The sequence below is a fragment of the Schistocerca gregaria genome, chromosome 10 (genome assembly GCF_023897955.1).
Source record: "Schistocerca gregaria isolate iqSchGreg1 chromosome 10, iqSchGreg1.2, whole genome shotgun sequence".
Classification (NCBI taxonomy): Eukaryota; Metazoa; Arthropoda; class Insecta; order Orthoptera; family Acrididae; genus Schistocerca; species Schistocerca gregaria.
The window spans coordinates 85301025-85315414 of record NC_064929.1 but is presented as its reverse complement, the minus strand read 5'-3'; the positions used below and the strand labels follow the sequence as shown (position 1 = coordinate 85315414).

Here is a 14390-nt window from a genome sequence, read left to right as displayed (position 1 = left end):
TTCTACCCAGTTTGGCGATACGTTCCCGGGTTCTCAGCATTGTGTGTGCGCGCATTATCGTGTTGGAGCAAGATTTCTGCTGGATTTTTGTCGCATCGAAGACGTCGGAAACGGTTCTTGAGTTTATTCAGTCTTCAAGTATGCCTATGAATTGTTTGTTGACCCTCTTGGCATCACATGCACGAGAATGGCTCCATAACAGTTCCAGAAGACTACCACCCTGACTTTTCCGGCAGAGGGGGTTGTCTCGAGTTTCTTCTTTTGTGGTGAATGCGGATGATGGCACTCCATGGACTGCCTTTTTGTTTCCGGAGCAAAGTGGCGCAGCGAGCTTTCGTCCCCCGTAACGATCCGAGGCAGAAAGGACTCTCCGTCGGTCTCAAAACGCTCCAACAATTCAGATGAAATGGTCTTTCTTTGAAGAATCTGTGAGCATTCGTGGAACCCATCGTGGGCACCTCTTTGAATATAGCAGAGTCTCGATCATTGCAGACGCACTTCCAATGCTGACCGACAACTGTAGAGTCAATTTCGAGTTGTGATGCGCCGGTCGGCACGGATGATGGCGGCCGCATGATTCAGCATGTTTGGGGGACGTCCCGAGCGTGGCTGATCATGGAGCTCAGTTTCTGTATTTCCTGGGGCCTTAACTTCCTTTACCCATCGCCCATCTGTACTCCTATCAAGTGCAGCATAGTCATACACTGCACGCAAACGTTTATGGATGTTCACCACGGTTTCTTTTTCAGCACACAAGACCTCAATAACAGCACGCTGCTTGCAATGTGAGTCGTATGTAGACGCCATTTTGACGCTGTACTACGGCTCTGCCGTCAGTCAGAACGGCTCGAAACTTCACCGGCGCACAGAACAAACATCAAATGTGAAGCACGAACAAGGACATTGGCTTTTTTTTTTTAAATGGGTGTCTTACTTATTGAACGACCCTTGCACATCATTGTGCGTCACCTAGTTCGGAAGATATAGCCCCTTGAAACATTGCGATCCGTGCAAAATCGGCTCTTTCTTAAAACGGGGCGCAAATTGTCCAGACATTGTAGGCTTCCGCGGCCCCTTTCATGACGATTAAGATTCCTCTGAGTACTGTACCGCGTAATTGTATAAAATCCTTAATTATAAAATGAACCCCTACGTTTCGATCGTACTACAACGGCATTACTCAGGTCTATGTTGCCTAGAGGAAGGCCGTTGTAGCACAGTCGAACCGTTGTTTACCGTTTATAACTAAAGCTCACTGAAGGAAAAAAATCGCAACACTAAAGAAGGATTGTGCGAAACAAACGAAAGTTGGTAGGCTTGTTTCTACATCTGAAAGACGTCGCTTCAGATTTGGCGCCAGTGACGTCAGAGTATCTCTAGTAGCGTTTCTATGAGGATGCAAATCAGGTTTGCTTTAAATACGCGCTGTGACGGTTATGGACGTTAGTTACGTTTCAGTTTGGACTTGGTTGATGTCAGTCAAGAATGACTTTAAAGCGATAAAGACGCTGAGTTTCGACGAGTTCATGTAATAGGGCTACGAGAATGTGTGTGTTCCTTTTGTGATATCACAAAGGGACTTGGCAAGATTGTAGCCACTGTACGTAAATGTTGGCAGCGGTAGTCAGGAGAATGTACGATGACAAGAAGACAGGGCTCGGTATGGTCACGTGACACTACCGAGAGGCAAGACCATCTTGTTCGGGTATGGCTGTGGCGCATCATACTGAGTATGCAGCTGCAGTCTGAGCAGAAGTTGGCACTACAGGGGCACAAAGAACTGTTACAAATCGGTTACTTCAAGGAGAGCTCCGATCCAGTCGCCCTGTAGCGTGTATTTTTTTCCGTCAGTGTATTTTATATACAGTGTGCTCCATTGATCGTGACCGGGCGAAACCAGATGGCGCTATGGTTGGCCCTCTAGATGGCCCTGCCATAGGTCAAACGGATATCAACTGCGTTTTTTCAAATAGGAACCCCATTTTTTATTACATATTCGTGTTGTACGTAAACAAATATGAATGTTTTAGTTGGACCACTTTTTCGCTTTGTGATAGATGGCGCTGTAATAGTCACAAGCGTATGGCTCACAATTTTAGACGAACAGTTGTTAACAGGTAGGTTTTTTAAATTAAAATACAGAATGTAGGTACGTTTGAACATTTTATTTCGGTTGTTCCAATATGGTACATGTACCTTTGTGAACTTATCATTTCTGAGAACGCATGCTGTTACAGCGTGATTAGCTGTAACTACCACATAAATGCAATAAATGCTCAAAATGATGTCCGTCAACCTCAATGCATTTGGCAATACGTGAACGATATTCCTCTCAACTGTTGTAGTTCCCCTTCCGTAATGTTCGTACATGCATTGACAATGCACTGACGGATTTTGTCAGGCGTTGTCGGTGGATCACGATAGCAAATATCCTTCAACTTTCCCCACAGAAAGAAATCCGTGGACGTCAGATCCGGTGAATGTGCGGGCCACGGTATGGTGCTTCGACGACCAATCCACCTGTCACGAAATATGCTATTCAATACCGCTTCAACCGCAGGCGAGCTATGTGCCGGTTATCCATCATGTTGGAAGTACATCGCCATTCTGTCATGCAGTGAAACATCTTTTAGTAACATCGGTAGAATATTACGCAGGAAATCAGCATACATTGCACCATTTAGATTGCCATCGATAAAATGGGGGCCAATTACCTTTCCTCCCATAATGCCGCACCATACATTAACCGGCGAAGGTCTCTGATGTTCCACTTGTCGCAGCCATCGTGGATTTCCCGTTGCCCAGTAGTGCATATTATGCCGGTTTACGTTACCGCTCTTGGTGAATGACGCTTCGTCGCTAAATAGAACGCGTGCAAAAATCTGTCATCGTCCCGTAATTTCTCTTGTGCCCAGTGGCAGAACTGTAGAGGACGTTCAAAGTCGTCGCCATGCAATTCTTGGTACATAGAAAAATGGTACGACTGCAATCGATGAGGATGTAGCATTCTGAACACCGACTTTTTTGAGATTCCTGATTCTCGATCAATTTGTCTGCTACTGATGTGCGGATTAGCCGCGGCACCAGCTAAAACACCTTCTTGGGCGTCACCATTTATTGCAGGTCGTGGTTGACGTTTCACACGTAGCTGAAAACTTCCTGTTTCCTTAAATAACGTAACTATCCGGCGAACGGTCCGGACACTTGGATGATGTCGTTCAGGATACCGAGCAGCATACATAGTAAACGCCCGTTGGGCATTTTGATCACAATAGCCATACATCAACACGATATCGTATTTTACGCATTTGGCAAACGGTCCATTTTAACACGGTAATGTATCGCGAAGCAAATACCGTCCACACTGGCGGAATGTTACTTGATACCACCTACTTACACCTTTGAGACTATTACAGCGCCATCTATCAAAAAGCGAAAAAAGTGGTCCAATTAAAACCTTCATATTTTTTTACGTACTACACGAATATGTAATAAAAAACGGGGGTTCGTATTTTTAAGAAAAACGCAGTTGATATCCGTTTGACCTCTGGCAGCACCATCTAGCAGGCCAAACATAGCGCCATCTGGTTTCCCCCTTCAAGCTAGACGAGTTTCGTGCTTTGTAGTTTTTTCATTTCATGCTTATTTCACTGTCAATGGACCACTCTGTATACTGACGCGGTAAAATACCAATAAAAAGATACTCATCCAGTTGTTTAGAGCGTAGCAGATCGAATCCTAAAAGAAGCTGGTGTGGTGATTTACAGGTAGATCGTAAATAAGGCGCTGGTCGTGGTTGTCATGAGTGAGGTCACCAACGCCGTGCACAGACACCGATGTTTGTGTTGATATGTGTTTTTTTTTTCCTTTCCTGTCCAGACATTACGTGTCTGTTATTGAGGTCTAAAGTAAGGTGGAAAATTTGTTACGTATTCGTTACGAATTTTCCTACAGTTACTCGAGCGTGACTGTGCTGTGCACGACAACATCATTAGCGATCGCTCGGAGTTTGCCTGCCGCATGGAATATGTATGTGACGCCTTCTTGGCCGTGCCTGGGCAGTTAACTCTCATCGATACCAATCGTCGCTGTGTGGGATAACGCTGCGCTTCAGTGTGAATAGTCTCCTAGGCGGTAACGTATCGCATTTCTGTATCTACTCCGTGCATTCACATCTCTGTTGCCTGTCTGGACTGTGGAGTGGCTTTTGAGAACTTAGCAGCGCGGAGACTGTCTCTTCATTTTAAATGCAAGTAAGTGTCCTCCACTTAGATAATCTACATTTAGATCTACAACTGCAAACACACTCCACATGTAAAAGTGTATCTTGTACCACAGCTAGTAACTCCTTTTCCTGTTCCACCCGCAAATGGGGCGACGGAACAAGGACTGCCTCTATTAGGCTGACCAGATATTCCGATTTTTATATAAATGTCCTAATGTCCCGAGAAAACCATTCGAAACGCACATTTGTCCTGGCTCTTAATCGAGAAACAAAATACGCGCAGCAGTTATCATTTCATTAAATATTAGTGAAAAATAAGTTTCCTAGGAGTAGAACGTTATATTGTTGTCGTGGTTTTGTCCTGAGACTGGTTAGATGCAGCTCTCCATGCTACTCTATCCTCTGCAAGCTTCATTATCTCCCAGTACTTACTGTAACATACACCCTTCTGAATCTGCTTAGTGTATACATCTCTTGGTCTCCCTCTACGATTTTTACCCTCCACACTGCCCTCCAATACTAAATTGGTGATCCCTTGATGGCTCAGAACATGTCCTACCAACCGATCCCTTCTTCTAGTCAAGTTGTGCCACAAACTTCTCTTCTCCCCAATTCTATTCAATACCTCCTCATTAGCTATGTGATCTGCCCATCTAATCTTCAGCAGCATTCTTCTGTAGCACCACATTTCGAAAGCTTCTATTCTCTTCTTGTCCAAACTAGTTTTCGCCCATGTTTCACTTCCATACATGGCTACACTCCACACATATACTTTCAGAAACGACTTCCTGACACTTAAATCTATACTCGATGTTAACAAATTTCTCTTCTTCAGAAACGATTTCCTTGCCATTGCCAGTCTACATTTTATATCCTCTCTACTTTGACCATCATCAGTTATTTTGCTCCCCAAATAGCAAAACTCATTTACTATTTTAAGTGTCTCATTTCCTAATCTAATTTCCTCAGGTTCACCCGACTTAATTAGACTGCATTCTATTATCCTCTTTTTGCTTTAGTTGATCTTTATCTTATATCATCCTTTCAAGATACTGTCCATTCCGTTCAACTGCTCTTCCAAGTCCTTTGCTGTCTGTGATAGAATTAAAATGTCATCGGCGAACCTCTATGTTTATATTTCTTCTCCATGAATTTTAATACCTTCTAGAACGTTATACAAATATATATTTTCATAGTACCCACTACAGGCCTTCTGCATTTGGCTTAACTCGTCTTATACCTATAGAAAGAATAATTTGCCGCCTTTCCAATTTATAGCTCTTGGAAGAAATAAAACCAAAACCAAAGGAGGCGTAAGGAAGCATCATTTAAATCGCTTCTCCTAAGGGGACTGCAGCCTTATGGAAATTAATTTCCTGAAAAATGTGAGCGATACGACGTGTATTAGCAGTATTTATTGAATATTGTTGAGCATGTATGCAAGCTTGATCTAACAGCCTGCAGTCAAACGAAATCTTAAATTTTAGTACGAAATTTATAATTTGTACCTAGTTACTAATTAATAATATTACGCAGTTATTAGGACTAATAAATCGTACCTAAGTAGCTAGTGAGCGACTTAACGTTGCAGAAAATATATCCAGACTAATACAATAAAAAAGTAGATATGTCTTTTTCATTTCTAAAGAAGAGTCATTTGTATGAAATGTACCCATACGTTCCATTCCAAATCACAAAAGCAACATACATACATACTTCCTATGGATTTTTCAGCTGCTCTATCGTCGTAGGCCTATTATCAATTTCAAAATACTGTGATAACTGACACGAAATATAAGCGTAAGTGTATAAATGAACTTAGGCATGAAGTATATACCCAAGTGTCTTGGTTTTTTCTCTGTTAAATCTGTTCAGCCTAGTCTGAATGATTCCATTGTTGCTGTTGTCTTCGCTCTTCTTCTTGTTCTTCTTCTTCTTCTTCTTCTTGTCTTCATTTCGAAGATTGGTTTCATGCAGCTCTCCATCTCCAAGTAACTAGTGCAACCTACATACTTTTGAATCATCATCTCTTGGTCTCCCTCTGCTATTTTTGCCTCCATACTTCCCTCCAGTACTAAACTGGTGATACCTTGATGTCCTGTGTCCTACCAACCGATCCCTTCTTCTTGTCAGGCAGTGCCACAAATTCCTTGTCTCATCAATCATATTCAAAACATCCTCATTAGTTACGTGATTGACCCATCTTATCTTCAGCATTTCAAAAGCTTCTGTTCTCTTCTTGTCGCTACTGTTTATTGTCCATGTTTCACTTTCATACTTGTCTTTACTCCAGGCAAACACTTTTAGAAAAGACTTGCTAACACTTCAGTTTGTATTCTATGGTAATAAATTTCTCTTCTTCAGAAACGCTTTCTTGCCATTGCCAGTCTAAATTTCATATCTCGTATCCTTCGGCCAAGTTCATTTATTTTTCTGCCAAAATAGCAGAACTCATCTACTTCTTTCTCTCGTTTCCTAATATGATTCTCTCAGCGTCATCACGTTTAATTCGACTATACATTGCATTATCCTTGCTTTGTTTTTCTTGATGTAATGTCCTCCTCTGAAGAAACTGTTCATTCCGTTCAGCTGCTCTCCAAGTTCTTTGCTGTCTCTGCCACAGCTAAAATGTCATCGTCAAACCTTAGCTTTGATTTGTTCTGCCTGAAGTTTAATTAGTGCCCCAAATTTTTCTTTGGTTTTCATTACTGCTTGCTCAATGTGCGGATTGAATATCATCGTGTATAGACTACAACCCTGTCTCACTCCTTTCTCAACCATTGCTTTCCTTTCAAGTTCCTCGATCCTCGTAAATATCGCTTGGTTTCTGTGCAAGCTGTATAAAATCTTCCGCTCTCTGTGTTTTACCTCCAATACCTTCAGAATTTCTATCAGTGTATTCTAGTCGATATTGACAAAAAGCTTTCTGTAAATGTACGAAAGCTAAAAACGTCGGTATACCTTTCCAGAAGCTGTCTTGAGAATTAGTCGCAGGGTCAGTATTGCTTCGCGTATTTCCACATTTTTGCGGGGTCCAAATTGATCTTCCCCGAGTTCGGCTTATATCAGTTTTCCGTGTAAGTATTAGACAGCTATGACTTATTGAAGTGATAAGTCGGTAGTATACACACCTGTGTGCACCTGCTTTATTCGGAATTAGCATTGATACATTCTTCTTGATGTTTGAAGGTGTATCGCCAGTCTTATACATCTTGAAAATCTGACTGAATACGTAGTTCAGTTATCGCTGACTCTCCCAAGTAACATTTTGCAGTTTTATGCGACCATTGCCAGTTTGTCACTTGGCAGTCTTTCTTGTCAACATTACTCTCCGTTTTGATGACACGCTCTTGACTGTAGCACAATCATCATTCGCAAATGCCTCAACTCATATTCCTACAGCACAACCCATATTTCCGTATTTCGCTCTCCCTCACACGGTTTACCCATGCTTACTAAAATTATGAAGCTGGTGGCCAGTTCTACCTGTGGGGGGTGCCAACGTAGACAGATAGGACACAAAGACCAACTGTAGAAAAGTTAATTATTTTACGCAATGATACTTCTTGAATACAGAGGGGTCCAGAAAAATGAAGGCGCTCTAGATAGTTAATATCTTTGGAACAAATATCTACATCTACGTCTACATCTACATCCATACTCCGCAAGCCACCTGACGGTGTGTGGCGGAGGGTACCTTGAGTACCTCTATCGGTTCTCCCTTCTATTCCAGTCTCGTATTGTTCGTGAAAAGAAGGATTGTCGGTATGCCTCTATGTGGGCTCTAATCTCTCTGATTTTATCCTCGTGGTCTCTTCGCGAGATATACGTAGGAGGGAGCAATATACTGCTTGACTCTTCGGTGAAGGTATGTTCTCGAAACTTTAACAAAAGCCCGTACCGAGCTGCTGAGCGTCTCTCCTGCAGAGTCTTCCACTGGAGTTTATCTATCATCTCTGTAACGCTTTCGCGATTACTAAATGATCCTGTAACGAAGCGCGCTGCTCTCCGTTGGATCTTCTCTATCTCCTCTATCAACCCTATCTGGTACGGATCCCACAATGCTGAGCATTATTCAAGCAGTGGGTGAACAAGCGTAGTGTAACCTACTTCCTTTGTTTTCGGATTGCATTTCCTTAGGATTCTTCCAGTGAATCTCAGTCTGGCATCTGCTTTACCGACGATCAGCTTTATATGGTCATTCCATTTTAAATCACTCCTAATGCGTACTCCCAGATAATGTATGGAATTAACTGCTTCCAATTGCTCACCTGCTATATGGTAACTAAATGATAAGGGAGCTATCTTTCTATGTATTCGCAGCACATTACACTTGTCTGCATCGAGATTCAATTGCCATTCCCTGCACCATGCGTCAGTTCGCTGCAGATCCTCCTGAATTTCAGTTCAATTTTCTATTGCTGTAACCTCTCGATATACCACAGCATCATCTTCAAAAAGCCTCAGTGAACTTCCGATTTCATCCACGAGGTAATTTGTGTGTATTGTAAATAGCAACGGTCCCACGACACTCCCCTGCAGCACACCTGAAATCAGTCTTACTTCGGAAGACTTCTCTCCATTGAGAATGACAGGCTGCGTTCTGTTATCTAGGAACTCTTCAATCGGATCACACAATTGGTCTGATAGTCCATACGCTCTTTACTTTGTTCATTAAACGACTGTAGGGAACTGTATCGAACGCCTTGCGGAAGTCAAGAAACACGGCATCTACCTGTGAACCCGTGTCTGTGGCCCTCTGAGTCTCGTGGACGAATAGCGCGAGGTGGGTTTCACACCACCGTCTTTTTCGAAACCCATGCTGATTCCTACAGAGTAGATTTCTAATCTCCAGAAAAGTCATTATACTCGAACATAATACGTGTTCCAAAATCCTACAGCTATCGTTGCAGTGTTCCATTATTCTCTGAACAGATCTTGGCGCGCGTTTTCCAGGAGATGACAGTGCAGCAATGAATGAAGCAAGATTGTCGTCTGAGCAGCGCAGTGCCATATTGAAGTGGTAACGGAAGTACGAATACCTGACGGACATACTATACCAATGCCGTAACGTGTACGGATCTCAGCCAGCAACACGTACAATAACTTATCGTATTCGGAATGCATCTGGAGCCGACGGTGCTGTTCGGGATGTGTATAAGGAAAGGTCTGCCGACGAGAAATCCAGCCCACGGCGCTGCCGTGTCGCTACATTTTGTCAGGTCACCTGAAAAATGTTGAACCAGGCCGCACGTGAGAGCGGGTTAAGCTGGTCAAGCGTACGACGAATTCCGAAGGCTGCGAAGTGGGGAGTGTACACTGCAAGATCGCTCAAGCTACGAGTGAGGACGACACGAATCGAAGGCTGGACTACTGCGAGTATTTTCAGGGCACGCTTCGGGAGGATGAACGGTTTGCAGGGATGGTTGCCTGGCCTGACGAGGCACAGTCCAAACTGAACGGTACTGTAAGCCGCCACATTTACGTGTACTGGGCTTCACGTGAATAAAGATGTTAACCTGTCGGTTGTTGATGTGTCGTGTGGTCTGTCATCGCGCGGTTTGATTGGTCAGTTCTTATTTGAAGGTACCGCAGCTGGTGAGATGTATCTTCATGTGCTGCAAACATCGAATCCACCTGCCATTCGAAAGATGTTTGAAAATGAAAGATTTTACCTACAACAATACTGCTCTCTGCCTCACTGTCACTTGGGGTGACATCTACCTGGACGATGGACAAGTTGAAGAGGCAGGAAACTATGCGACACTAACCCTTCGTATGGGCTTAGATAGCGTACTGAGATCACGTGAATAGACGGCAACACCCCCAGCGGCGATCAACGGCATTTAATAGTTTCCTGCCGTTATGTAGACAGGAGTGACATCACCAGCAGTCGACCAATGGGTAACATATTTTAAATTTACGTAATTTTTGCTGTTGTATAATGGAGTCCTTCCGACGGATATCTATAATTTCACATTGTAAACGCCCAGAAGATGACCCCTACGTCGGGTTGAAACCGGTTGGCGGTATTATAACAATAATAAATGCGATTAAGACTGTTTTTGAATAACTGATTAATCATACTAATCGCTGCTACATCTCCACAATCATGTTGTCCAAAAATGAAGAGGAGCTGTTGAGTACTTACCGCGGTCTCCAGACCTCACACCTCTCGACTCCTACATATGGGGGATCTTGAAAAATGAAGTTCACCAACAGAAGCCGGCTACACTGAACGAGCCACGAGAAACCACCGAGCCGTCCTGTGCAGCTATCACATCGGCAACACTGTCAGCCGTAGCTCGATCAACAGTTCAGCAGCGTCCATGTTATTTTCCCTCTCATGGGGGCCATAATTGTAGCGGTACGCCAATTTGTTGCATTAATATCAACCATCGAAGAGTGTCTACATTTTTCTTGACTCGACTGTATGTCACACACATCACAGGGTTTTCCTAAATAGTTGCACACGACTTCTGTAAATCATCTAAATTATTCAAGGTACGACCACAGGACTACTTCAAACAATGCACGAGGCCCAATTTACTAATAATAATCTCAAATATTTATCAAAAATGCAAAAGTTAATCGTAGTAAACTTAGAGCTCATCTAAGATCGGTTGTGCTTAAGGCACCAAAAGATTGACTTCGTTCTAATGGATGGTGGGAAGCTCGATGATTGCACCTGAAGCCGAAAAAGCCTAATTTCTTAGTTTAATATTGAGATTCAGAAGAAACGGTGATTTTAACGAGGATTAAACTACCAGTCGCCTTTAAGACAATGGAAATAAACACAAATAATATAATACGTCATTCCTATTGTCTCCGAATGTTCGTATGATGAAGACCACTCACTCGTTCCATGCTCACCCCCTGCAGTCCCGAGAACGAGTAAACAAAGGTAGGCGTCTGCTTTCTCTGAAGGGGAGGCAGAACCGCTGAAGGTGCATCTTTTACTGAAGTCGCATAAGCATTTAGACTGGCACCAGAAACTCAACAGCTAATCTAGATTTGGTAATCTATCATCCAGCAGACGACAATTCCCACTGGAAAACCCAACATTTAGTAACAGATACCAACATAAAAGGCAATGTCTCGATTGATTAACTTAATCATCGCCGTCCAAAACCGGTAACGATAGGAACTTGAGATTTGGTGGAGGTGTGGATCTTATACTGTAGGCTACGTTTAAGAAAGGATATTTCGAAATTGCAACATTAGGAGGGTGAAATAGGGGATGTCGCTGTTAAGGCAAACTGGTATTTAGTTTCTCGATCAGAAATGTTTCAGCATTTTTGTAAATTTATCCAAATGGGGGGGGGGGGATAGTAGGTGCAAGCTTTTTTGTAACAGATGTTGTTGTTGTGGTATTCAGGCCTGAGACTGGTTTGATGCAGCTCTCCATCCTGTGCAAGCTTCTTCATCTCCCAGTACCTACTGCAACCTACATCCTTCTGAATCTGCTTAGTGTATTCATCTCTTGGTCTCCCTCTACAATTTCTACCCTCCACGCTGCCCTCCAATATTAAATTGGTGATACCTTGATGCCTCAGAAGATGTCCTACCAACTGGTCCCTTCTTCTAGTCAAGTTGAGCCAGAAGCTCCTCTTCTCCCCGGTTCTATTCCATACCTCCTCATTAGTTATGTGATCTACCCATCTAATATTCAGCATTCTTCTGTAGCACCACATTTCGAAAGCCTCTCTTCTTGTCTAAACTATTTATCGTCCATGTTTCACTTCCATACATGGCTACACTCCATACAAATACTTTCATAAACAACGTCCTGACACTTAAATATCATTATTAAATAACTACTAAAATATTTTTAAGGCTACATCTATTAACAGCAGTATTTGGTATCTCGGTTAGAAATAAAACTACAGGTGTTTCAGTATTTCTGGGAATTCAGCCCCTCAGGGAGTGCAGTAAGCGATGAAAATTTTTAAGAAAATGATTCGTTTCATTAAAAAAACTTAAAACTATATTCATGAAAATTGGTATTCACTACCCGGTTAGATATAAAGAAGTACTTGTTAGGGGATGAAAGTTGCTATGGAAATATGTCCACAAGAATGCAAAAGGCAAGAAAGACTGTGGACTCCAGCTACCAGAATCGCTTCTTGGTCAGAACTACATTCGGAAAAGACTATGTGGCCTTAATAACAAACAGAAGCTTATAAGGTATTGCATTTTGTGCAAACATGAAATGAAATGAAATAAAAAGAAAATAATCTCTGCAGTCCATACAGTCTAAGTGAGCGGAGCGGCGGGCGCTACACGAGTACACCTACATCTACATCCATACTCCGCAAGCCACCTGCCGGTGTGTGGCGGAGTGTACTTTGAGTACCTCTATCGGTTCTCCCTTCTATTCCAGTCTCGTATTGTACGTGGAAAGAAGGATTGTCGGTATGCTTCTATGTGGGCTCTAATCTCTCTGATTTTATCCTCACGGTCTCTTCGCGAGATAGACGTAGGAGGGAGCAATATACTGCTTGACTCTTCGGTGAAGGTATGTTCTCGAAACTTTAACAAAAGCCCGTACCGAGCTACTGAGCGTCTCTCCTGCAGAGTCTTCCACTGGAGTTTATCTATCATCTCCGTAACGCTTTCGCAATTACTAAATGATCCTGTAACGAAGCGCGCTGCTCTCCGTTGGATCTTCTCTGTCTCTTCTATCAACCCTACCTGGTGCGGATCCCACACTGCTGAGCAGTATTCAAGCATTGGGCGAACAAGCGTAGTGTAACCTACTTCCTTTGTTGTCGGATTGCATTTCCTTAGGATTCTTCCAATGAATCTCAGTCTGGCATCTGCTTTACCGACTATCAACTTTATATGATCATTCCATTTTAAATCACTCCTAATGAGTACTCCCAGATAATTTATGGAATTTACTGCTTCCAGTTGCTGACCTGCTATTTTGTAGCTAAATGATAAGGGACCTATCTTTCTATGTATTCGCATCACATTACACTTGTCTACATTGAGATTCAATTGCCATTCCGTGCACCATGCGTCAATTCGCTGCAGATCCTCCTGCATTTCAGTACAATTTTTCATTGTTGCAACCTCTCGATACACCACAGCATCATCTGCAAAAAGCCTCAGTGAACTTCCGATGTCATCCACCAGGTCATTTATGTATATTGTGAATAGCAACGGTCCTATGACACTCCCCTGCGGCACACCTGAAATCACTCTTACTTCGGAAGACTTCTCTCCATTGAGAATGACATGCTGCGTTCTGTTATCTAGGAACTCCTCAATCCAATCACACAATTGATCTGATAGTCCGTATGCTCTTACTTTGTTCATTAAACGACTGTGGGGAACTGTGTCAAACGCCTTGCGGAAGTCAAGAAACACGGCATCTACCTGTGAACCCGTGTCTAAGGCCCTCTGAGTCTCGTGGACGAATAGCGCGAGCTGGGTTTCACACGACCGTCTTTTTCGAAACCCATGCTGATTCCTACACAGTAGATTTCTAGTCTCCAGAAAGGACATTATACTCGAACATAATACGTGTTCCAAAATTCTACAACTGATCGACGTTAGAGATATAGGTCTATAGTTCTGCACATCTGTTCGACGTCCCTTCTTGAAAACGGGGATGACCTGTGCCCTTTTCTAATCCTTTGGAACGCTTCGCTCTTCTAGAGACCTACGGTACACCGCTGCAAGAAGGGGGGCAAGTTCCTTCGCGTACTCTGTGTAAAATCGAACTGGTATTCCATCAGGACCAGCGGCCTTTTCTCTTTTGAGCGATTTTAATTGTTTCTCTATCCCTCTGTCGTCTACTTCGATATCTACCATTTTGTCAACTGTGCGACAATCTAGAGAAGGAAGCACAATGCAGTCTTCATCTGTGAAACAGCTTTGGAAGAAGACATTTCGTAATTCGGCCTTTAGTCTGTCATCCTCTGTTTCAGTACCATTTTGGTCACAGAGTGTCTGGACATTTTGTTTTGATCCACCTACCGCTTTGACATAGGACCAAAATTTCTTAGGATTTTCTGCCAAGTCAGTACATAGAACTTTACTTTCGAATTCATTGAAAGCCTCTAGCATAGCCCTCCTCACACTGCATTTCGCTTCGCGTAATTTTTGTTTGTCTGCAAGGCTTTGGCTATGTTTATGTTTGCTGTGAAGTTCCCTT

General features: G+C 42.9%; 1 protein-coding gene across 2 annotated transcripts in view; it reads left to right on the top strand.

Annotated features, from left to right (window-relative positions):
* Positions 1 to 14390, top strand: part of LOC126293695 (acetylcholinesterase-like) — an 824325-nt gene that overhangs the window by 55958 nt on the left and 753977 nt on the right. Inside the window, exon 1 of one of the 2 annotated variants that reach the window (XM_049986997.1) lies at positions 4094 to 4253. The exons of the other annotated variant lie outside the window; for it this stretch is intronic. Within the exon in view, the coding sequence (XP_049842954.1) occupies positions 4248 to 4253 (6 nt within the window). The 5' untranslated portion in view covers positions 4094 to 4247. Of the gene's footprint in view, positions 1 to 4093; positions 4254 to 14390 lie in introns of those variants that run through there. 2 annotated transcript variants of the gene reach the window in all.